Below are 25,897 nucleotides of genomic sequence, written 5' to 3' on the forward strand. Positions count from 1 at the left end.
GTTTTCACACCTGTTTTATATGAAAGGGTGTATATTTTAGTAGTACTATTTTCCAAATTACACATGAATTATAGAAATAACTGTATTTCTCAATTACATAAAAATAACTGTATTTCTCAATTACATAAGCTTCATTTCTCTACACAGCACATTTTGTTTATTCCTACAAGGTTTTCGAGACATATAGTATTAGATGCTGAATTAGGAAATAGAAGTTAGATGTTCAGTTTTGTTTTATTAGCACAAGGAACTTTCTTATCTATTGAGAAAACACACTGCATGCTGGCAGATCAAGTACAAGGAACAAATTCTCAGAAAAATAAACCCAAATTCTAATCAGCAAAACCACAACTTAAATTTCACAAACCTCAATTTTGTTTTTTTTTCAGCGGCTTTCTCAACTTTTACCAGAGCCCAAGTGTTTGAACATAAACACCTCTACACAAAACAGACAAAACTCAGTGGTTAATTACTAAGATGGAACATGCCAGTTATGCTTAATTGGCCAAATCTTAGATTCCTCTTAGAAGCTGTCAGTTGAGCCTTCTCCACAAATTTTTCCATTATCCAAAGTAGCCTCTTCATTCCCCACAAAACAGAAGAATCTGTCCACAAACCCCACAGCCTCAGCAATGAAACAAACTGAGCATAGGTCTGTACTTGCTGACACTGCCTTAAGGAGAACATTTGTCCCTACATGTGAATGACATAAAACTCTGCTGGCAGAGGCTAAAACAAACCCTCCTAGTTTCATGTAGAAAATACTTAGGTTTAAGAAAGTACAAAATTTTCATCTCCTATGAGATGTCATTTCACATGAACTTGGTAAGAAAGCAATAAAACCCCATCAGCTATGTAAAAAAAATTTCCTGCTTCTACTTTCATTCTGATTAGGATATGCATGATGGTAGTGAAAATATTTCACATTAATCAGATTCAAAACAATGCATAAACTTTAAATGTTATATTTTTTTATGTCACCAGTGTCACCTATTAAAAACAGGAAGGATTTTAAAATGTGACTTGCTTATTGCTCAAGATACTATTTCCACTAAGTGAATCTGTGATTACATTGTTTTGACAAGGAGAGGGAAAGACAACATGTCTATTGCTTCTAACATTAGTTTAAAAATCCTGGAAAAATAAATTCGTAACAAATTTGACCTAGAGGGTTGTCAGTTAGATTTCATTTGCAAGATTGGTCCTAACCAAATTTATTTTGAAAGTTCAAATAGACTTAAGCAAGCTCTGATGGAGAGGGTGGGTTTCTTACCCATTTCTGAAAAGCTAATTGAAGAAGCATATAACAGAAAAACATCATTAGCTTTACAGGCCTTCAAACTCTCCTGGCTATGTGCTCAAACAGCAACACTGTTGGGAATACGATCTGGGGAGAGGTAGTAGTAAGGGAGCTTCTTGTTCTTGTTGCGCTCGGTGATGGTGCTGACGATCTCATCCAGATTCTTGCGGAATTTTGCCATAGCCTCTTTCACTGGCTTCTCCACGAAGTGTTCATCTGGGTACATGCCCAGAAACAGCTGATTGGAAAACACCAAGAAACCACACTTTGAGAAAGCAAAGGCAATTAGTTTTCAATATTATGCCATTTGGCAGGACACCACCCAAAGCCTCTGCTCACAAATGCCTCTATTAAAATAGTATTATTAATATTTAAGTTAGCCTACACCTTCCCTCTATTGCTGGCTGCTTCTTTCCATCCCTGCATCATTCTGTGGTGCTGGTTGAGGGGTCTATATGGCACTCCTTGACCTGAGGAGACCTCATCCACTGAAAACCATGCACTTGTATTCAGGAAGAGGCCAGTCTGACGAGCTTCCTATGCCAGATCTCTGTATAGCCACCCAAACATTTATGCTGCTAGAAAAAAGGATAGAGGGGAATTCCCAGCCAGAGGCTTAAAAGGAAAATGACTACTTCATTCAGTGACAGTGGAAGTTTCTGTTGACTTCAAACTGCTCTTCAGAGTTCAATACAACAGTTGCTTTAGACAGCTTGGACTCTAAGGGTGCTCTGAAAAGTGCACTGCCAAGATGCACACTGGCATTGCTTTGGGCACTTTGGGCACTATTTCCCATAGTACAAGCTTCTCTGCTAGTACTGCTTTCTTCTTACTGAGAAACTGAATTTAAAGTACCCTCTGTCCATCATCTTCTATTTAAGGATTTCAAAACACATTCTCCAGAGCACTTGCATGAAACAACCTGGTACCTACAACCTCATTTTACATGAGGGAAATGGCTACAGACCAGGCATGGCATTACATGCCTGCAAAGCCTTCTGTAGGCTTGTTTTGTTTTCACTCCTCACTTGCCAGGCACGAGCCACAGCTGTAGTGCACATGGCACAGGAGCAGATTTTCCAAAGGAACAGGACATGGGGACACAGCACTGCTGTACCTTCTTCCCCAGCACTGCAGGGACAACCCTTATGCCTCTGCAGCCCTCTGCCTCCCACACCAACATCCTTTTCAAGCAATGCCATGCTCAAGCTTAAGAACTTTGATTATAGCTGAGACAGCCTCAGAGTAAAAATACAACTTCTTTCTCAGAGCTGGTTTGCATCTGGCAGAACACAGGCAAACCCACAGCACTGACACGTCTCCACAGAAAGGTGAAAATGGCCAAGTCAAGCATGGGCAGCAGAACAGTCTCATGAGTCTGTGCAGTCTTGCCGTGGCCCTCATGGTCTCACATCTGCAGCACCTAGAGCAGGGAGGTTGACTTACTTCTTTGTCCTGGAATTGGCTCAAGGCCCAGACAGCTCCAAGATGCCAACAAGAACGTCCCCTGTCTGGCAGACTCTCCACAATCTGCTCGATGGTGACTGTGCCCTTTTCTGTTGGGGGAGGGCAGCGCATTGTTGGTGGGGCGTTGGGAATCCAGGAGCACCAGTCATACTGCACAAAGAGCAGGAGACCACAGTGAGAACCTGCAGTGGCTGGTGCTTAGGAACACACCAAAGAAAATCAGGAGTTTGCCAGCAGGGAGTTTGCTTCTGTAATAGGAGCCCCTCAGAAAGAGAAGATACTAATGACAGAAAAGTTCTAGAGAAGAGCTGGTGACAAGGAAGTCCCTACTGTTTTGCTCAGGAGTTGAGTTGGGTAATCTAAATGGGAGAATCTATTCTGCTAACCACAGGCATGTGCCACACAGCCCAAATTCAGCAGATTGGCTAAGGCCTTAAATATTTTATTAAACAAAGTTCCCTTCTGATAACCTGAGGCGATTGCCTTTACTCCAGCTTCTCTTTTATGGTAAATTTCCTCCAAGAACATGCCCACAGTGAATGCCCACGTGCTCAGATACTAACAGAGATTAAGCATGCTGGTTCATCAAGAAATATGGACTATGGCACACAGATATGGCCATGATGAGCAGCAGACTGGGAACTCATAGTCACTTCTGGCCTGGTTCAGTGCAGTGAGGTGCTGATGACTCATTTTGCCTCAGATATGACCCCGAGTTTTGCCATCATCTAAGATGCTGCAGTTACCAGAACCCTTTCTATCCCTAGCACTTTTTCATTACCTTCTCTGCCCCTGCTCTGCCTGAGGGGAAGCCCACAGCCACCCCCTCCTCCCCTCAGCCCTCTCTGTCTTTTGCTTCCATGGCTGAAGATGCTTTTACTGATGGGCTGCATATCCTCTGTATGACAAATTAAGAGATGGTTTCTTGGTGGTACTTGAACAGACAGGATTTTCTGAGGGGGGCACTGGGAGTTGTCTCAATCAGTTCTAAAGATAAGTTAGAAGGGAACAGTTGCAGAGGTCCCTGATTATGGACATGTCACAGCAATAGTGTGAGTTCATTAGACACCAGGTTCCAGACCTTCTCCAGGGCTCCTGAGCTGCAGGGGTGGACAGGAGGGTCAGCATAAAAAGTGATGTAGGGTATTTGGGAATAACCACCATAAGAAAGATGGTCTCTCTGCTTGTCTCTGAGATGATATCTCAGAGACCACCTATGCCTGAAGTGAGAACATGCAAAAAAACCCCAAAACCAAACCTCATAAAATCATAGAATATCTCAAGTTGGAAGGGACCTATAAGGATCATCTAGTCCAGCTCTCTGATCCTTGCAGAACTACCTAAAATTAAACCATCAGACTAAGAGCATCGTTGAAATGCTCCTTGAACTCTGACAGGCTTGGAACTGTGACCACTTTCCCGGGGAGCCTGCTCCAGTGACTGACCAGCACCCAGTGAAAAAGCTCTGCGACTGACAAAGTGATTTGCTTCTGGCTGTTAAATCTGCTTTCCAAAATGCCTTGATGTTGAAAGAAACAGCATTTGAAAGGCAGGTTGTTACTACAGATTCAGGGCAGATATATGTCAGTCAAGGCAGGCAGGGATAACACAGGTTATCAGTATGTGACACATCAAACATCACAGAGGAAGCTCAAAGTTGCCACTTGGTTTGTAAACTCAAGAAATGAGCAGCAATGCCATTTAAATACTTAAAAAAATTAGTCCCATAATAAAATCAACAAAACTAAAATATATGAGTTAGAACCCCTAATCTGATCCTTGGTACATATGTCGGACTTGAAATGCCTTTCTCAGCTTCCAAATTACTTCAGTTTCCACAGACTTCATGGGGATTTGTAGATGGCTCTGCAGTTATTTTGACCAGAAAAAAAAGCAATGAAATTCTGTACATCTACTAAAAAATGCTTCTCAGACCCTGCCCTGTTAGATGTACCTCCCAGCCCAGGAAGAAGAACAGTCCTCCCACAGGTTCCTACCTGACCAAAATTCACAGCTGCGTGTTGAGCCGATGTAGTGAACATGATCACTGTGAGATATTCTGCCAGTGTCTCTCGTGTCCTGATCATCTTAGGGAACCCTAAATGAAGGAGAAGAAAAGCTTGACCCAGCAATGAAGTAACCCTGCCACCCAGCAGTAATGAGAACCCATGGGTCAGAGGGCCATACAGCAGTGTCTGAAGAGCAGGGCATTCTGTGGGTCTTGCTGTGTGGTCCAACAGGAGCTCCTCACTTCTCTGTGCCTTGGCTGTGCAGCTGTAAAAACAGCCTTGCTTCATACAAGTCTCTGAGGCATCACCACTGTTTGCAAAGTAGGTGGTGTTCCATAAGGGAAAGAAAAAGTATAATTATGCCTTTAAAAACCAGTGTTCCTGTCCTACCTACCCTGCAGCAAGGAACTCCCAGAGTCCCCAGGGCAGGGACCTCAGTTGCTCCATTTTTCTTCAGTCTGCAGTGTGAGCAGGGAAGGTTCATGCCAAGGAGGAAGCGACCATGTACTTGTATTTATAAAGGTCTGAGGTTCAGCAGTCAAGTGTATTGCAAGAAAGAGTGCAGGGAGAGTTGATTTGCTGAAATGGGAAGTGAGGAAATGAGAACTTCTGAAAAACAAACAGAATGAGGAACAGAAATAGTTGCATTAAGCTGTCTTTGAAGGAGAATAATCAGAGTTATACAAAGAAAAACCAGAGTAGTCAGGGGCTAGGGAAATAGTTTGCAAGTGAAGTAACCCCAGCTCTGTATCACTGTACCCCTGTCCCAGCCCAACGTCACTACTGGTCCCAGTATTCAAGCTGCCCCTGCCCAGGCTGCCTGTGCCAGCTGCTTCATATCTCCATCACCAACCTGATGCAGAACTCAGCCTGCAAGAGGGAAGAGGTAGGTCTGGCCAGCCACCAAGCCCAAAGAGGAGAGGATGCAGCATCCCCACCTGTGTCCTGCTATTCTAAGTACACTATGCTCATCTTTAAAGGAGTTTGGCATTCTCCCAGTCACAGCAGCCCTCCCAGGGAAGAAACAAGAGCCACAGCCTCCCTCATTTAGCCTCTCATACTTTAAAGACCCTGCCAAATCTCCATTCTCTATGATACAACCCTTGGAGCAGCAGCAGTGCAGAAAGAGATGCTGCAAGCCTGGTAGGTTTCCCATCTGTAGTGGCAGTCCTTCCACCAGTGGTGCTTGTAGCATCCCACCCCAGCTGGAGCCCTGGAAGGCTCAGGACTTCTCTCATATCAGGATGCTTAGGTCAAGCATGAAGTCCTTACCAGGAGGAACAACATTTCTAAGCTTTTGCTTAGAGACAGCTAGAAAAACAAAAATGAACCTTTGCTTGTCCAGGCAGATAGAAGCGTTTTATCCACCAGAACATAATGATTGGAAACATCACACTTTTGCCTGGACATCTGGCACTCCAATGTGCATGCAACACCAGAGCCATCTGCCCTAGGTCACTGGCCAACAGGTGCTGACAGATTTAAATCAGACAGGACAATAGGAAGAATCCCCAGCCACCTCTATAAATTCCTGAAAATCTGCTTGGAAAAAATGTGTGTGGAAGAGAAAAGCAACGTGTTTAGGGAACAACAGGGGAGTATTTACTCAGGTAGGCAAATTGAACCATGTTATGGATGAGAGCTGTCATGGCCAAGTAATGGTTTGCAAGAAAAGAGAGGCAGTGAGAAGAGACAGAGCAAAGGAAAACATTTCATGGAAATGATGAGTATCTGTTTTTGAAGAGAGTAGAAAAGTTCAATGATGACACAAATGCTGGACAAATGTGAAATGCAGCAATATACTCCTGGGAGATTATTACATGTTCTTATTTGGTGTGAGGTTTGGAGGAGATGATTCAAGGGGCCTCACTGCTCCTTGATGTCCATCAGTCTGCCTGGTGGCTGTAACACACACAGACACTGCCCCAGTGCTTAAAGCATGAGCAGACAAAATCAAAGGCCCTGTCCCCTTTGTAGAAAGATTACACGAGCTGCTCAAGCTCATTATGAGAATCTGTGTCTCCTGAGAGACACAGATGGGCCTGGGCCTGGGCCAGGGTCTCACAACAAAACCCAGCTCCTTCAGCCCAAGAAGAGAGCAGGTCTTGTGCTGTGCCCTCAGCACTGCTGCCAGCAGGGACTGCACAAGCTGCAGACCCAGCTGGGCCATCCCACCTTACCTGAGGCTTTCACACCCCTCATTCCATAGACATAAATGTCTTTGACAAAGGCCTGCAGCTCCACATCCTCACACACCACCTCGTCGCTCTCATAGTAGATGTGAATTACATCCTCTGCAAAACTGCAGACAGGAACAAACAAACAAAATGAAAGGAGAATGCAAGTCTGCCATTCCAGAAGATGGTCTTCTGACCTTGCAGATGCTAAACAGAAAAGGACAAGAGAAGGTCTCAAAACCCTCCTATCTTCTTCCTACAAGCAGTGGGAATTAACAAAGGCAACTTAAATTCATTTAGGACTGCAGCATCACTTTTTCCCCCAACAAGATCCTGGACCACACTGCAACCCCTGAAAAATCCTGTGCACTTTATTCTCTTATTTGAGGATTTGCTCCTGCACAGACCTCTGTCATCACATCTACATCCTCTCCTCACTCCATACAGACTCTCTCTTGCATATCCACATGGCTCCCACACTGGGCAGTGGGGTTCCCACACTGTGATACCAGTACCATTCCCTGTGTGTGGGACTCTCCAAAGCTGCCCCTGAATGCCAAGAGTTGACCCCTCCCATTGGATATCCTTTTTGTGAAATACTTAAGTGGTCCAGGAAACTTCTCCTGGGAAGAAGAGGTCTAGAGCTATTTCCTATACAGGAAATAGCCCACTGTTCCTATACAGAACAGCCCACTGTTCACAGCAGACACCTTCCTGTTCAGTTCCTCTTCTCAAGATGCCTCTTCCTAGGAAAGCTTCCCAGGCTAGCTCACCTCTGAAAGACAGGCTCTTAAAACACTAAGATAACACAAGCAGTTTTGAAAGCAGTGAAAATAGGAAATCCTGATTTCCTGAAGAACTGCAGTTCATGACTGAATGACTGGTTAATGGAGCTGTGCTGAGATATTCTGTTAGCTCTGCAGGTACCCTGCTGAAGCTCTTGCTAAATATTTTGACAGCAACCCATAGGGTGAAACACTTGACTGTAGAAGCTGACTGAAGAATTGTTACCCAACAGAGATTTATCCCTTAATAAAATAGAAATTTATACATGTTATACATTTATTGCAATTTGGAGACTTTTACAAATCTGTCAATGTGGTTCCTATCAGCCAATCAAGAGCTGCCATTGAGGCAGATAAATAACTGAATAAACATCAAAAGTTTAAGTAATTTTAGCTCCCAGAGGAAATGAAAAGAAAACAAAAACTTAGCAACATGCAGAGAGAAAGCTGCTCTCCATGAGTTCTGTCTCCATGCATTTGGCACTGGTGCCAGGTGATACAGGAAGGGGATCCTCCTCTCAAAAAATGGCAGTATTTCAGACCCCCTTCCATACAAACAGAAGTTAGCATATGAAGTGTGGGTGAGACCTTTTGGGCCGAAATATGTTTGGGTTGGTGTATCTATCTGCAGTTAGATCAGAAACAGGAAGAGGACTAGAGGATTTACAAATTTGCTATGTGAGACTCATGGTTTCTGTGGGAACAACCTTATCAGCTTCCTCAGGCCTAAGCCTTCTACAACATGTGAAGTAATGCTGGAGATAGAAATTATTTCATCAGAAAAGTGAAGACTGATAGCCCTGCAGAGTGTAGGAGATTCCTGGTGAGCAGACACATGCATGGCCATGGGTTCATGGGTCAGGACAAATGATTCACAGCTCCCAGCCAAGCTTGAGGCAGTGTAACATCACCCTCCAGCAAGGTCAACACCCACAAACACTCAAACTGAATTGAGTGGACTAATAATTACCTGGTATTTGAAAGGCATATCTCAATCCACAAAGAAAACATGGAAAAGAGTAGGAGGACAGAAAAAAAAAAAAAAGGACCTCATGAAGAAAACAACCGCAGCAAAGTAACAACTTCCTTTTCTCTCAAATGGGCACTCACAATTGCAGGAAATATTGCAAGATAAGCCCTTATAAAAACACAGAGAAAACACAGCAGACAAAGATGTCCCCAGAACTTCCAACATTATCCTTGCAACATAAAACTCCTACTTTGGGTACACAAAAGATCTGATTTTTAATGATCATGCTTTTCAAAAGTCATGTGATCAGAAACAGCTGCATATTTGGTAAGCAACTAATGCCATGCAAAAATACGTTGTTTGTTAAATTAAATGCCACTGCAGAATAAGATCCATATAAATCATGCAAAGCAGGGTTTCAGATCTGAAAAGGAGCCATGATTGTGTGGTCGAGCAGCCTTGCAGTACCTCTCCTTATTCAAAATTGCTGCCCTTCCTGATTAAACTCAGACTTCAAAATTTTAAGGCATTTTAAGAAAGGTTTTATTTCAACCAGTTTATACCTAATTTACAGAGTTTCAAAAGAGAACCATCATGGAAGCCAAGCTTATATTTTCAGTCCACAAGAACCTTGATGAGCTCATGTGGCTGGCTCAGAGAACTGAGTCCTCTCTTGGCTTGTGCATAGCTAAAAAAAGAATAACTAAATTCCTTTTGCAGGCTAAATTCCAACTCACTGAATTTCTGTGAAATTCTGTAGAAGAGTACATACTTGTAAAAGGTCCTCTGAAGTACAGAATGCAAGGAAATAGCACTGAAAAAAGCAGGAATTACCAGTCTTTTAAGAGTGTGTGCGTGACTAAGTATTTTTCCTCAGATAAGATATACTGGATGGAAAAGGCACTATGTGACTAACCAGCCCAGATATTGTTTACAAGGTGCCATGAAGATCAAAGTGAGGTCTGTGTCCCTGTGACTTTATTAGCCAATATCTAGAACTATGGTCTTTTACCTCTTTATAGCCTCCCAGACCTTAATGCCATCATCCCGGTAATAGTAGTAGGGGATATCCTCTTTGCTGTCCATTCCTTTAGCTTTGATCTCCTCAGGGAAGCAGAGGGAACTGTAGGTCAGATCCTTCATTGCTTTCTGCACCATTTGTACATGTCCTCCTCCACCCGTAGCATTTGCCTGCAGGAAGAACAGCAAGATGGGAACAGTAGGAGATTGTGTTCCCTTTGTGCCAAGACAGCACTGCAAAACTCTTCAGATAATCACTGTGCAAGAGTTCCCAAAAGTTGCTTTTCTAGCATATGATATAGTGTTGTTGTAGTTGTGACCTTACATTTACTGTCCTCTAGCTTGTTGTTCATCTGCATCAGAACCAACAAATTCTGGAACTCCAGATCTTTGCTGGCAGGTCTTACTCACACATTCATCCCACATGCATGGGGTATGGACATGACACTTCTGTTTAAACGGATGCAAAGTGGAGTACAGACAACAAGGAAAGGTGTCTGGATTTAACCCCTCTTTTCTGCTCGGGTGAAAAACTCTGAAGCAAGGAAGCTATTTTTGGCCTGGTGCCAGTGGTGCAACAAGGACAGAGGTGTCCTGAAACACAGGCTCCCTCTTTGAAAGGGTTTCAGAAACCTCCCCAAACTTCATAGCACACTCCTAGCATGTTGCCACAGAGACTGCTCTGTGCCAGGCCGATGCAGTTCCTAGATGTGGAATTCCATTTCTCCCAGGGAGCTTGGTGTCACCTGTGAACTTATTGAGGATGCACGCCAGCCCTCACCCAAACCATTGATAAAGGTATGACATACAGCTACATTTCAGTGACTCAGATGAAGCTGAGATTCAATCCTAGCAGGTCTGCTGCTTATGGCAACTCAAGAAGACAGTCTGCAATCCAAACATACTTTTTGTGGTCTCAGAAATCTGTCTTACCTATGTGTCTTTCTGTGATGAAGATTTCCATTTACAATCACAAATCCCCTTGCTCACAGATGAATAACTGAGTATTTAAAAGAAGCTGGGGGCTTAACTATGTGGATATATATGCAGGAATTTATCTGCACTCCTATATTATACACATCAGCGATGAGCAAGATACTGACTGACATTGGCCAGTTCTGATTTGGCTACTTAGAGGTAAAAGAGAACATCTTTAGCACAACAAGGCATTGGCTCTGTGTGCATGTTTCTCAGGTGCCATTACTTATGTTTGCCCTTTAATAGAAAGGTCAGGGAACAAAGCAAAATGTGATGATTACAGGATATGTACATATGGAACCATGAAGAGCAAAGAACCATGGATAAGGATGAACTGACATGAACACTGAAGATTCACAAGGAGTTTACCCACCTTGTCAAAAAGGCCACATTCACAAATAAGCTGTTCTCGGGCTTTGGTATTGATGGCTATTGTGAACCGCATATGTGGCACTAAGAGCTGGGAAATGAAACAAACAATGAAAGAAGGAAAATTCTCAATTTGAATTCAACAGCAGCCAGATGTAAAGATTGAAGCCCTGGTGGTTTAGCTGTATCTTATCCTGAAGAGCAGCTAGTTAAACTATTTTCAGCTGAACGATCACCAGAACTTCCTTTTGGTTTGTGCAAGTGATGTGATAACCATCCCACCCCACCCCACAGAGACCCTCCCTTCCTGCCAGGACTAACCTTGAAGAGGGGATGCACAGCAGGCAGCTGCCGGAACATGGCTATGCTGAACACCTCTGAGACCAAGTGTGTCCGTAAGAGGTGGGTCACTGTCTGGTGGATGTGGAAATCAGATGAGCGGACCCAAATTTTAGCTAGCAGCCAGTCATAGGTGGCATCTGAAGGAAGGAAGATGGGATTGTCTGGTCCAGGCTTTTGACCAAGCTGAAAGATATAGAAAGAACATGAAACCCCAAGTCCTTCATGTTTAAAATGAGACAACAAACAGTTGACCCTGAGAGCAAGCCCACCTGGATTGCAATGGGTACAATTTTTTTCTCCAGATTCTTATACAGGAGACAGATGGGTGCAGCCAAGTACTGTATTGTGCACGGGTCTGTTTTATTGGCATCCACACCATCAAGCAGCTCATAGTCCACAATGAAAATGTTGCCTTGCTGTGGGGAAAAAAAAAAAAAACCTAACCAAAAAAGCAAAAGAGAAGCATGATGTGTTCTAATGATATGCAAGCAGCTTGGAACAAAGGAATGGGAAGTCTTGGCAGAGACTGATATGAGCCTGGTGGTTACAAGCTACCCCTGGCCTGCTTTTGCTCATGGCAGCTCAAGAATGATGCCATTGAGACAGCAAGAACCATTGCACAAACTATCTGACTTGTGTCTGCAGAGTCTGGCAGTGAGCCTTTCAGCAAAAAGCATCTATGTATTTGGTACTCATGCAGTGACACACAAGCAAGTTCCACCCTGCCAGCTGAAGAGAACCTTGTGTTAATTGTACAAACAAAAGCAAGGGACCACCCTTGTCAACCCTTCTTCAGCATGTTAGTGGGAATGACCCTGCCAGGCAAGGATGAGGGAACTTTCCCCTCTGAGGCATTCAGTCAATCCCTAACCTTTCAGAGAAAACCAGTGACAAAGGACTGTTCATCTGCAGGTTACAGCTCTTCCACTGGACCTGGAGACAGGCATGGCCTGCAGCTGCAGGACAGCAGGAGAAAAGCCAACAGGAGCACTGCCAGCCTGCAGAGACAAGCATCTTTGCCATGACCTATCACACATCCTGAAGAAAGGAGATGTGGCTGAAGGCAGTAAGAACAGACTCTGGAGATTAGAGGATGTGAGAAGGAACAGGTGGAGCCCAGCCTGACCCAGAGCCATACCTTCACTTCCTCCTCCAGTGTCAGGTTCCTCTCCAGACTGCATTCTACCATATCCATGGTCACAGGCAGCTTCTTGGGTATCTCTGTGCATCTCCGGATCAGCACAGGATTGCATCCATTCAGGAACTGGTAGCCAAACATAAAATCTTCCCTCCAGTGTTGCATCACATATTCTAAAGGAAAAGCAAGCCTACAGCATCAATGTCTGTGCAGCATCAATACCTACTGCATTGTAGGATTCCTCCTTTCCCCCTCACCTTTTTGTTATACTGCACTGCCACTTTGAATACAGAAAGCAGCAAGAAAAGGATTCAAAATGTGACAGACTTAAGAAATATCACTGAAGTTAAATGGAGAATTTAATTCTTGCTTCTCACACTGAGAATTATGAAATTGATGATAATTTGTTTATCTATATGTAGAAGAAATGAGGAATAAAATATTTCACTTTTATGAAGAATACTCTCTTCATCTGTAAACCACCTTCTCAGGTCTTCCAATCCCCCTCTTCAAATTCACAGGGCATGCAGTACAGAGGGATTAGTTAAAAAACAGGTGGCACAAGCAGGAGAAGGGAAATGCACATCAATGTGTGTAGGAAAAGAACAGCAGTGGCTGGAGCAGTTCTTTTAGGCTAGAGCTGGGTGAAGGAAATTTGGGGGAGGCTTAGGACTCTGACTCAGTAAAACTCCTCATTTGCTGTTTTGCTTGTTTGACTTGCTTTCCCTCTATTTATTTTTCAATTGCTGATATAAACCCAGATTAACATCTCAATAAAATTCTAGTTTTGGATACTCCATCTCTTCATTATTACATATGTAGTACTACTGGATATTTTCTATAGTTGCAGTGTTCTGTTTTGTAATGTCATGTTGTCACTTCAGCTAATTTGAAAAACCCCATTGGTGTCTTCAAGGGAAAAATAAAGGTAGTGAAGTTTTCCACTACTGGCTAGTTTTAAACAAGGCAGGAGTTTTTCTGAAAGCAATTAATTTTTCTAAAAAAGGTAAAAATATTAAAAATATAGGCCCCAAGGGAATGCCTTGATAATTTTAAAAAAGTCTTAAAACTCACAATCACAAACTTAATCACTTTAAAAAAGTGATAATTTTAAAAAAGTCTTAAAACTCACAATGCTTTTTAATAAAGCATAAAAAAGATAAGTTTATATATAATGACATTTACATGATCTCCATCAACTGCCTAATGAATGCTGCTGTATCTGAAGTCTACATCAAGAAAAAATTACTCAGCACCTTGGACAGAAGCTGCATGACTGAAAATTGCCTTGAAACACCTTCTCCCTGTGTCTGCCAAGGCTTGCAAAAAAGCAAACTGAGATTTGTATTAACATAGCTGAGACTGATGCTTAATGTTTAAATGTCACAGAATTGGAGCTTTCCTCATGAGTATGGAAATGTTATCAATGAAATTAATTGTAGATCATATCTAATTCTTGTGTTATAAGTACTTTTGGAAGCAACCTTATTAAATGTAACAAAATAGTGCAATTAATTTTTAATACTTCTGCCACCTTGTGTGCTTGGGTTTATACCCAAGAAAAGCATAATTGCTCTTATTTCTGCGAATTGATCCCTAGGCAGCCTGAAGAATAGTAAAACTTCAGAGAATACAGTTTATTTATTGGAGAGCAGAAGAGCAGGTCAGCCACATCTATCCTAATCAGATGATCAAACAAGACAACTAATTAGTCACTCTGTGATGCAAACATGAGCAAATGCTGATAAACTCACCAGATATTGTGTTGCTGATTCTGACAAAAATCCTCTCAAAATCTGCAAAATCACTCCAGGAAGACTGGAACATGTGCATGAAACGGTTGACATAAAGATTTTCCATCCTAAAAATAAACCAAACAAAACATATCTGGAAAAAAATAATCTCCAGTTTTCTCAATATCCACTCCTATTATTTTCAGTGTTTTTATCTAAACACAATAAACTTTAGTAGTGGAATGTGGGAGTAGCCACCCTATGGAATTATTATTGCAGGCTGTACCTTTATACACAAGGCTGAAAGGCACATCAAGAGCCCAACTTCTGCTCTTGCATTTACAGAACTCCATTCTAGAATTGTTCTCAGCAGCCTACAGTGGCAGTAGGGTTAGTAGTGCTTTAGGAACTATAAAAACTGTAGTCAGAAAAGCTAGTGCTTCACACATTGTCAGTGGTTAACATCAGGTAAGAGTGCTGAGGGCACTACTAACACCAATTCAGAACGTGATGTGGTGACACAAAGAGACTCAGACAGGAGCACAAAGTCAGAAGATTACCCAGGATCGGGCAGCCACTATTCCTAAAAAAAACAACAGGTAATGTAAGTATCTACACAACAAAGGCCAGACTGGATCCCAAAAGTGTGAGGCCTCAGTTTTTGAGAGCTTTCTATTTATTTGAGCTGCTGGATAAACTTGATGCTCACATCTAACCTCAGAAACCAAGGCTCTTAGTTGCACACATCACATGAACACAGCGGGCTGGGAGCCAGAAATGTCTGACTTCATCTGCTAATTCAGCAAACACAGCACAGCCAAGCAAGTTCCCTTTATATGAAATGACGAGTCCTAAATTATTGCATAAAGGCTAAACTGCTGCTATTAGATGGAAATCATTTACTTTGAGTAGAAGGCAAATAATGAACTTGAAAAAGAAAGCTGGCTTCCCACTCATGCTTCAAACACACAAATAAAAGCACACACAGCACATGAAGATATGCAGGGCAGACAACAAAGTAAAGTCACAGTGCTGCATGAAAGCCTCCCAAAAAGAATTTGAGGAGAATGCTAGGAGGCTGGATTTAAATAATATATAATATTTAAATCCAGGAGGCTGGATTTATAATCATCAAACATATAGAAAAGACTGGACCAGAACTGGCTGGAGAGGACGAAAAGCCTGGAGAAACAGCCAGTGGCATTCTGGAAGGAGGGCTCTAGACCAGCATGACCACAATGCAGACAAAACAAAGGAGCTGCTTCTGCACTAAGCCCAGATGGGGTGCATGTAGAATGGGCTCTTTCTGCTGCTGCAGATGGCAGTCAAGGGTAAGAGGTGCCTGGAGGCATGTTTGGAAGTAAAAGTCACACAACTGTCTAGGCTAGAACAGGTGATGGTGTCTCCAGAGGTCTTCTCACACGCAACAGGGACACAGAATCACTGTTCAAAAACTTCCAAAGGACTCAGGAAACAAAAATATGTTTTCCTCAAGAAATCAAGTACTTGGAAGTTTCTGGCACACACTAGAAACCAGAGCAAGGAGAAAAAAGTCAGAGTTGCTTGTAGAACTTAATCTGCCCAAATGCAACACTGGTCCAAAATAGCTACACAAGCCTGCATTTCTGGCACAGAATCCAGGCTGAGAGTTTCCATTTGCTAGATAGTGTAGGTCACGTCAGCACCAGGCACCTTCAGGATTATCTCCACCTACACACAATTAATCCTTTAAACTTATAGAGTTATCCACTGCCAATAGCATCCAAAAATCCAACCTTGCAACAGCATAAAGAATATCTGAGATTTATCTCCCTCCAAGTTCATTTTTACATTTCCCAAGAAAAAGGGCTTTCCCCTCCCCTCTTCCACATCTTCCTATGTCTCATATAACTCTCCCAGCACTCACATATTCCCTTAAAAGTTCTCCTTGCCCACTGCTACACTTTGCCTTTGGGTTTCAGACGTACCTCTCTGCCATCCTTCCTACTGCACTCAAACTGAAGTCAAGCCCCATGCCTTCCCCCATTCTCCACTCCATTCCTGCAAACAGTTGTTCCAAGCTCCCAAAGCACATGAGGATAGCTAGATAAGGGCTATCAAACTCTTCTCCAAAGATTTTCACAACTCACTTGACCAGAAACATAGGTCTAAATTTTTCAGCCAAATGTGCCAGACAAGAAGCTTTGCCATTGCTTAGAAAATCTGTTTTGTGTCGTATCAGTTATCCAGAATGGCTGGCTGTCAGCAACACAGTTTCAGGTTCCTATTTCATGGGGAGGGCCCCTTACAGCCAATGACAAAGATAGATGTCCCTGCACTCTGTTGAGTCACTTCCAAGTTTCACTTGGCAGTGGCTCAAGCCCTCTGACAACATGCCACAGCCTGGCAGGATGGGATGGGATGGATGGGGAGGATGGGATTGCGGGAAGGGGATTGCAGCCTCCAAACTGCTTATGTCTCCGAGTGGCAATCCTCTCATCTCTGGCATTCAGGTGCTGCTGCTCCTGCATCACTCAGATCTTCTATCTGAGCTGGAGAACAGCTGCTTTGCACTGGCTAACACCATGCTGATTTGACTCTGTGCTGGTAGCGGAATTCAGCTGCTTAAATGAATAAATAAAGTACCCAGAATGCTCTGACATGTAAGGACCACTCTTGTCTCATGTCAGACTATTCCACCACCTGATAGTGTGGTGGGATATCTGAGACAGTGTTGTATGACCTGGGCACTTGAGACAGCACAGAAGGAGACTCACGGGTCAGAGAGGTCCCATCTGCCTCATTGACACTGTGATATTCCAGAGCTCTGCAGGATTGATTATTCAGGCTCATCCAACGGCCATCCAATGTTTTCCTCAATGACATGATATGTGCAAGTGGGTGGACGGTGACTTGGCTGCCCCAAGCAGATTACACTCAGGTGTGGATAACTGATGGGCTGCTCTGAAGAGATTTTCTCCAGCAGGATGTCAAGGGTGCATTGATAACAACCTTTGTGTATGTCACCAGAATATTCAATTATCACCAACAGTCAGAGGAGAAAGGTATCTCCAGGGGGCAATGCTGAGAACTGAGTGAGATGCTCAAGGTCTCGGGTGCCTGTAGAGCTGCTGATGTTTCCATCAGTGTTCACCAGTGTCTCCATCTGCCTACAGCCAAAACCATGGCTAACAAGAATGCAGAGGCTCAGTCAGTTCCCAGTGTGAAAAATATAAATATTGATAACTAAAAAAAAAAACAAAAACCAACAAATCCTTTCAATTCCTACTTTCATACTTTGACTGCTGATCCCGCACTTGGAGAAAATAATCCGATTCTGAGATTCAATGAAACCCAAAAGGTGGTCAGATCCTTACCCTGCCCCAAAAGAGATTCTGCAGACTCTGAAGTCCCACAAACACTTACGCTTTCGTGTAGTTCAGAATGAAGTCAATTCCCTTCTCATTGTCAAACTGGATGTCACGAGGCAGTTCACTGTGAGAATGGGCATCGATGCTCAGGGGAAAGCCTGGATGCCACTCCTTCCAGCTGAGAAAATAAGAGAGGTTTGATTAACCATAAAACTTTATCAGCATGAGAGCTGTGTCCTGACCTCTACTGTTTTGGAGGCTTACTGCTATAAAAGAATTTTGTGTCAGACTCACTTAGGCCAAAATAAGTGATTTACACCACATCAACACCTACCAGTACCCCACAGAATCTGAAGCAGACTGGAAGGCATCTACTTGGCCACCTACCTTCACAAAACTTGAAGTAACTTAATATCTGTGATATTTTGACACACTTGCCACATTTGGTTGAAACTGGCAGTAGCTTCAAATGTGTTCTGAGGGGAGGGAACAGAGAGACAGCTGCCCAATCCATGCTCATTCTTGGGACTGCACTTCTGCAGAACTGAGATACAGCAGCTAAAGCTACACAGGTATGTATTTAGATTCTTTCAAAAGGCCCTCTCCAGGAGTCTTGATTCAACTGTTCAACCTCCTAATGGCCATGGCACACATTCTTTGCCCCATTTTTATTTCAAAACAAAAGAAAGTGAATTGTAAACAATACTGTTTCAATGGTATTTCCAAACTGCCTGCCACACGCAGACTGCACTGTGTATTATCAGCTATGCATCAGAATTTTTAGTAGCTATTTCCCTGAAATTACAAATGGTTTTGCCTTCCTTCTTGCATATGTAAATAAAATTTTGTGACACACCTCTTTTTGAACCATATTTTCCTCTGCTCTATTTCCTGTAATTTGTAGGGAACGGCCTTTCTTGTTCAAATGAAATAAACAATACATACACCAAGCCTCACTCCATCAATTCTGAATAGACCCTTTGCCCTGCTCTCCCAATAAAGAGATACAAGTGCAAGAAACTTTTGTTATTTTAACAGAGCACATCTCTAGCAAAAGGCAATGTCTAATGCCTTTTGGAGTTACCCTCTGAGAAAAGACAGAATTTTCTCATCATGACACTGACTAGGAAAAAATGTCTATGGCAGCATAATATGTATGTGATATATAATACATACGTGTGTGTACATATATATATATATATATATATATATGAAACATATATGTAAAATACACATATGTGAGATTTTTATACATCACAATTGTGATCACAATTGTGTTCTGTTAGCACATTCCAGTTCACTCAAACAGGGCCAGGTTTGCACTGCACCCTGGTGCAGGAAACAACTCAAGCTAGCTTGGTGCAGCAGCCAAAAAGCTCTGGGAAAAGCTGACATGTTCAGATCATGTTCCAAAAACTGTAGTACCGCTTGTAAGAGACAAATGAAATATGCCTTCAAATCTTCCCTGAAGATTTTCCTTGAAAGCACTACAGTGTGCCAGAGGGCCCACACAGAGGCTGTATCACTGAATTTCCATGGAAGTCTCACAGATTGGCTTATCTGAGGCACAAGTATCCATGATGCCACTTGCATCAGGGTGATCGTCACTGTACAATGGATTCCATCTAAGTAAAAACCAGATATGCCAACATGGTAACTTAGGCTTTCTCTTATCCAGCAGCTGAGTAATTAGAGGCATGTGGTAATGGGAATATACTCTGCCAGACTGTGACCTGCTGAGGACAGACCCTGGAGCAGTGGCAAACTCACCGGTACATTTTCTGACGGGATTCGAGCTCTTTGCGCCTGTGCTGCTTGAGGATCTGAGTCTTGTCGTCTCGGGGCAGCTTTGCTGTAACAGGGAAAAGAGACAGGGGTTATCAGGCTCCTCTACCTATCACTGCCCAAGTGTTGAGAAGGCCAGCAAAGTTTTCAAACCTTCAAAATTCTGATCTATACCTTTACAAAGTTTTTGCGGGAAATGCTTACATGATCCAATTTAGTACTTTTCAGTGGACACACAGGTCCTTAGAGAATCTGTGGAAGAAGACAAACTCCTGACTTGGTGCTTCCAAGGGAAAATTAGCTCAAACGAGGAATATCAGTCTCAACTGTATATAATCTTGGTTTTCTAATGTAGACATTTGCTGTACATATCTAGTGTTAAATGGTCTGAAGAGAGTCTTGGGAACTAATTTTACAGTTCAGTATCTAAGGGACTTTCCATCAATAAGAGAAACCACAACATTACTTGAGATCATCTTCTCTGCTAAATGACATGTGCAGGAAACATCTCCAAGCTTCTCCCCTTGAGCAATGCTCTCCCCAGCCAGCTTGGGGAAATAATCACATCTTCCAGTCATGAGGACAGAAAGAAAAAACAATGACACTTCTGTTCCAGACATTTTGCTCTAAGAGACTTCCTTAGTGATCAGAGAAAGGGCAAGGTACGAGCCTCACTTTACATACACAAATGTGGAGGCAGATAAAACCAGTAGAAGTTTCATGACAAAAGCTTGTTTGGGGTTCGGGCTGGTAATATCAGAGGTACTACAGCTGACGCATGGCTAATGGTTTCCAGGTGGTTGTGTCCAAGTTACCAAGAAAGTTTCACTTACTTTTGTCCTTTGCCTCACCATACTCTGAAAGCCACACAAAGCTGCCTTCCATGGAAGTGGTACAGTTGTTATAAAGCAAATTATGAAAAATGGAAACACCAAAAATAAACTGACACATAGTTGTCATTATAGGACAAAAGACTTCAAACACAAAATGCCCCAGCCAGGAGTGGCCAAAAATGGAGGGGGAATATAAACATTTATTTCCTACCACCTCACACTTGTTTCAGCTGTTTTCAAGCACTCATGCTGCAGAACACTACAGTAGCCAACCTACCCCAGGTACCAGAGAGAGGAACAGGCAAACATCAGTGACAAATGTCTCCCCAAACCCTGGTCACAGCAAGTAGGTGTCAGAGACACTTAAAAACACCTTTCTCAGTTGGTCACCATTACTTGGAGCAGTCCAATCCATCACCCTGCCTTGTCCTGGACTTGACAGCATGCAAAGAGAATGAATGAAAAGTAAGCTGCTGTTTCAGTTGGCACCTGCTGAGCAACTTTGGGGTTTTCTTTCATTCTCATGAAAACAAGACAATTTACAGGCAATGAATCATGGGCCACTTAGGAGCTTAGAATGAAACAAAGAGGGAACACTAATTCTAATTGGATCAAAAGGGCTTCCAGCAATGGGGATGTGGAGCAGTAAAAAATTTGGCATTAGGGTCAACCTTCAAATTCAAGACCACTGTAACAAGCCAGCATTAGGACTCTTCCTTGTATGTGCTTCCCAAAATATCCAACCCAACTACCAGTGCCCAACAGGCTGCTAGAAAGCATTCCTAGGAGAGAAAGCCACTCTCTAGGATGCAGCAGGGGACTGGCAGAGGATCTTCATCGAAGGGAGAAGACTGGGAGGTATGTGGAGAATTGGGAAGGAGAGATGGAAGAATTCCAGGTGTTCTGCAGGAAAACTGGTTTCTAATAGCTCTCACCTCTTCCATCTCGAAGGACAACCTCCTTTTCGTCTGTAATCCAGCGGTAACAGGGGAACTCCAGGTAGTCACCCACTGGTGTTTTAACAGTGATGTACTTGAGGTACCAGTCATCCTGGTACCAGTATTTTCGTTTCTCAATTTTTATTAGCTGAATTTCTCCAAGGTCTTCTTCCACAGTCACATCATAGGAATCAACCTGCAGAGCAGAATACAGCCAGTGATGCACTGCATATGCAGAAAGCACCCCAGCACTACCCAGGCATACCTAGTCTTTCTCACACAGCTTTCCAGCTTCTGGTGGGTGAAAAAAAGAAAGACCTATTATTAGACTGCAGTGCAACAGAAAGATGAAAAAAAGAACAAACAATAACATGCAAAACACTCCAGAAATGGAGAAACATTTTTGGATGCAACCTAAAAAGAGTATTATTCCTTGAAATGTGTGCAAGTCTTAGAAAAACATGCAGGCCAATGAAACCATTCACTACTCTCGTAGCAAGAGCTGAAGGAGGTACTGCTAGGGCACATCTACTCATGCAACTGGAGTGGAAAGATGCTAAAGAGATTAGAACATTGGACTAGGAATTTTAAAGACCATTGTGTGTTAGTTATGTATGCTTCAGACTAAGGACAGTATCCAGATCACCAAAATCCACTTTGTCTTTTGCTTCCTGGTCTTCTTCAGTTCTCCCTTTTTAAAATGAGGACAATGGTAGATTTTATGTTTATACAGCTAAAATTTGGACAATTGTACATTTTATGTCTGTAAGGCTCAGATGTACAAAGGAATTTAAGCACAATGTCACACCCAGAGATATGTACACATAAGATTTAAAGCAAAGAGCTATATGAATTGGATCCAAGGAGCTGATAGAAATGTCACATTGACAGCCAACTTTCAAAAGAAACTCATTCCTCTGGCAACAGCCTACATGCCTATATTACCAGAGCCCTAAAGTAGTTACTGTTGGTGTAATGCAAGAAGGACATGAAATTAACCTAAAATGATCCTGGAGGGTTTTAATCTTTTTATGACCTTCACACTTCCAATTTTAAAGGCCGTTCTGAAAGGGAAGGCTCCCTCCTGGTACCTCACACAGCTTCTGCTGCCTCCAAGCCAGCACTGCCATGGGCTCACCTCAGATGACAATTTTGCTAATAGATAAAGGCATGTCAGGTTACAGAGAATGTACTAGGTGCAGGTAAGAACTGACACTTGGTTGCTCAAGGTTTCTATGCCATTTGTTGTATGAGGTCCCTTGATAAACACCAGGGTGGCTGTATGGCAAACCAGAGATACAGGGAGCTTTTATACAGTTTGAGGGTAGAGTGAGAGAACAGAAGTAATGAAGACTATTGCACTGTCCAAACTCTTGTACCATGCTGTTCAAGCAATTTAATCTCATGCAAAACCTGAGTCTCTTTTTGAGGAGAGATTCCTACTGGCCATTCTTATATTGGAAAAAGGATGGCACAGACAACTCCTCTTTGTACAAGCATAAAGCTCTAAGTGCAAAGAGCTGCATTTCCTTTCTGGAAATACATGTTAGTATTTTTCTTTCAACAAAAGCAAAAAAGCAGATGAAAGGGGAACAGGAAGGAAAGAGAGAACTGAGGGATACCATTAACTTTGAAATCACTCAGCACCAGAGGAATTTACTCAAAAGACACTTTGAAAGAAAAGAAACTATGACTTTCAACATTGCCTGTGTCCAGGGCTTGAAGTGAGTCAAAAAACTACATCTGAGCTGCCATTGTGCAAATTCCTTCAGGGTTTTCCACATACTTTTCCCTCAGTCAACATTTGCCATGCAAATCTCCTACTCAGATCTTGCCCATGCCCTGTTTAATCACATATAGTAATGCCCAATTTGCAATAATGCAAATTAAGACATTATGAGGAGAATGGAATTACAGAGCCTGGCACAACATTTAGGGAAAAAACCCCAAACCTGGAAAGTAGACAACAATTACAAAATAATGCTGCAAAATTCTGCTCATCCACTAAAAACTGTTTTTGTTTTAGAAAAGGATTAACAATTGAATTGCTTTGCAGAAAAAAAAAAAGATGGTATTGAAAGAAACACTTTCACTTTTCATAAAGGCAGAACTGTGAAAACAATTGCTATATTTTGCAAACCAACAAAACTCAGTCTCTGGCCTTCTTCAGTTTTAGTTTTCTGGTTCTGTACTGGTATTTTTCTTTTCTTTCCTTCTTTCCCTTGCATAACATACTATTAAGACACAGTGGTTTGGGCACAATATAACCTGAACAGGTGCCTGGAAAAAGATGCTGCATTCCCCAAGAAAACATCCTCAAAACCAAAAATGTGCTACCAAAACCAGTAGCACATTGTACGGCAAGTGAGCCAGACACTTTACAGACAACAGACTTACTCTGATGGTCCACAACAAATACATGCTGAAAAACTGACTGCTGCTAACACCCACACCTCTATGTCACCTAGTATTTCACCCACCATATCACCTAGTGGATAAATCTCTGCTCCCGCTGGATCTGCTCCCACCGCAGCTCCCCTGTTGCTGCTGGGCAGACACTGAATGTTCCATCATGGCATTTTCTCCCTGTGACAGGATGCAGCCCAACTGAATGCTCAGAGTACTGCCAGGCTCTCTATCAGAGCCACCTGAAACCCTCTTTTGCAGCCAGGATCGAGAGCAAACTGCCTGGTCAGTAAAACCCTGGTGGGTTGTCTCCTGAGCTGGGCAGGGTTCAGCCCTCCTGGGAGAAAGTGCCCTAACCCTGAATGTGCAGGACAGCCTGAGGTCTCCTTCAACCTCTCTTGCTAATGTTGTTCAGTTTTGCCAAAAGTATGTGACTATTCAGCCGATAAGAGAGAAACAATGACTGGATGTCCACTGGGGAGATTCAGGTAACAATGTCCTAAGCTAATGAATGTTTAATCGTGAAAGAAAATTAACTTCAGTAGCACTGGCTGGTAAATATCTGGGGACCACAACCACACATGCCATCAACACCTACTCAAAATGCTGACTTTTGTTAAGTGTGTCCATGATGTTTAACACAAAGGTACCACGGACCTAATTCAGGCTGTGAACCACATGGCTGAAAAACCACACCTCAAGGCAAAGCAGCACCATGACACTGAAGACTCACTCGTACATGGGGTGGGAGGTCTAACTTCCAAACTTCTGAATATCTTTTTTAAAACTTTCAAAGTTGTTTCTATCTCATCAGACCTTCTAGAAACTGTGAATTTTGTTTCCAGGTAAAATACACATTTTGGAAAAAGAGGGGAAAAAAAGTCTATTATTTCCAGAGTGGACAATAAGCAAATAAATAAATTCAATTCAAAACCAATGCTCTGAGTATAAGCAATTACATTTGCATAGTTGAAACACGGTGATAGGACCACAGAGAGGACAGAGCACAGCTAACAGCAGAAATCTGGTCTAAGAAGAAGAGCACAGCTGATAACCCAGCCACAACTTCATCCTCACATATTCATGCTGTTTTTCAACTTTCTTTGACGCTGCCCTACACATTTCTCTTGGCAGGCATTTTACTTTCACTAGATGCTCTTAGTTCTTTGTTTAATTCTTTGGAGATAACAGTGCTCTGACTATAATAAATACTGACCCTAAAAATCACCTGTCAACAAGAAACTCACTATGTTTTCTTAGTATTTGTAAAGAAAGTGTGAGGAGATCTGAAAGCCCATCGTAAGTCAGTACCAAAGAGCCCCGTCTTTCCCAAGGTCTGACTGACCGCAGCTCCATCCCTAGGGCAGGGATGCGGATGCCGGGCGGCCGGGGAGGGCAGCGGGTACCCCGGTGTCCCGCTCCGGAGCACCGGCACCCGGAGTCAAGCGCTTGAAGAAAGCCCAGCCCCGCCCGGCCCCTCGGGGCGCTGCGCAGGGTTCGGCCGAGGTGCCGGGGCTGCTGCCCGGTCCGCGGCTCCGCGGGGCAAGGCGCGGTGGTGCCGGTGCGGGCCGGCAGCGCCCGGGACTCACCGCGCCGCGCTCGAAGTCGTTGTAGAAGGGCTTGTCCAGGAGGTGCCTCTCGCTGCAGCCGTCCGTGCCCTGCAGGGTCAGGTACACGTAGTCGTCGGTGCCCGCGAACCACTGGCTGCCCGTGGCCACCGTCACGGTGTAGGACGGCATGGTCCGGTCCCCGCTCGGCTCGGCTCGGCTCGGCCCCACCGGAGCTGCTGAGCCGCGCTCCTGCCTTCGCCCAGACCCTGCCCAGCGCCGCCGCCTCCTCCGCCACCGCACGGGGCGGCTCGGCGCTGCCCGCCCCTTCCCCGGCCCGGCCCGGCCCCGCACACCGACCCCATCCCGCCTGTGCCGCCTCCGGCCGGCACCGTGTCCTGGCACAGCACCCCTCACCCGAATTCCAGCCCTGCCCTGAGCCCCAGCCCTGGCACAGCTGCCCCTCACCCGAATTCCAGCCCTGCCCCGAGCCCCTGTCCTGGCACAGCTGCCCCTCACCCGGAATTCCAGCCCTGCCCCGAGCCCCTGTCCTGGCACAGCTGCCCCTCACCCGAATTCCAGCCCTGCCCCGAGCCCCTGTCCTGGCACAGCTGCCCCTCACCCGAATTCCAGCCCTGCCCTGAGCCCCAGCCCTGGCACAGCACCCCTCACCCGGAATTCCAGCCCTGCCCTGAGCCCCAGCCCTGGCACAGCACCCCTCACCCGAATTCCAGCCCTGCCCCGAGCCCC

At 43.8% G+C, this 25,897-nt stretch overlaps 1 protein-coding gene across 1 annotated transcript; it reads right to left on the minus strand.

Annotated features, from left to right (window-relative positions):
• Positions 1 to 215: 215 nt before the first annotated feature.
• On the minus strand, positions 216 to 25,340 carry ALOX5 (arachidonate 5-lipoxygenase). Its single transcript, XM_036386210.2, has 14 exons — positions 25,190 to 25,340; positions 21,192 to 21,390; positions 19,409 to 19,490; positions 17,694 to 17,816; positions 14,310 to 14,416; positions 12,556 to 12,728; positions 11,687 to 11,833; positions 11,397 to 11,600; positions 11,080 to 11,166; positions 9,721 to 9,899; positions 6,957 to 7,078; positions 4,765 to 4,865; positions 2,747 to 2,917; positions 216 to 1,538 (listed from the first exon to the last, which is right to left on the minus strand). Exons 1-14 carry the CDS (start codon positions 25,337 to 25,339, stop codon positions 1,359 to 1,361), a joined length of 2,025 nt encoding a protein of 674 aa, XP_036242103.1. The 5' UTR covers position 25,340; the 3' UTR covers positions 216 to 1,358.
• Positions 25,341 to 25,897: the final 557 nt, after the last annotated feature.

This window comes from Molothrus ater, chromosome 8, assembly GCF_012460135.2.
Source record: "Molothrus ater isolate BHLD 08-10-18 breed brown headed cowbird chromosome 8, BPBGC_Mater_1.1, whole genome shotgun sequence".
Lineage (NCBI taxonomy): Eukaryota > Metazoa > Chordata > Aves > Passeriformes > Icteridae > Molothrus > Molothrus ater.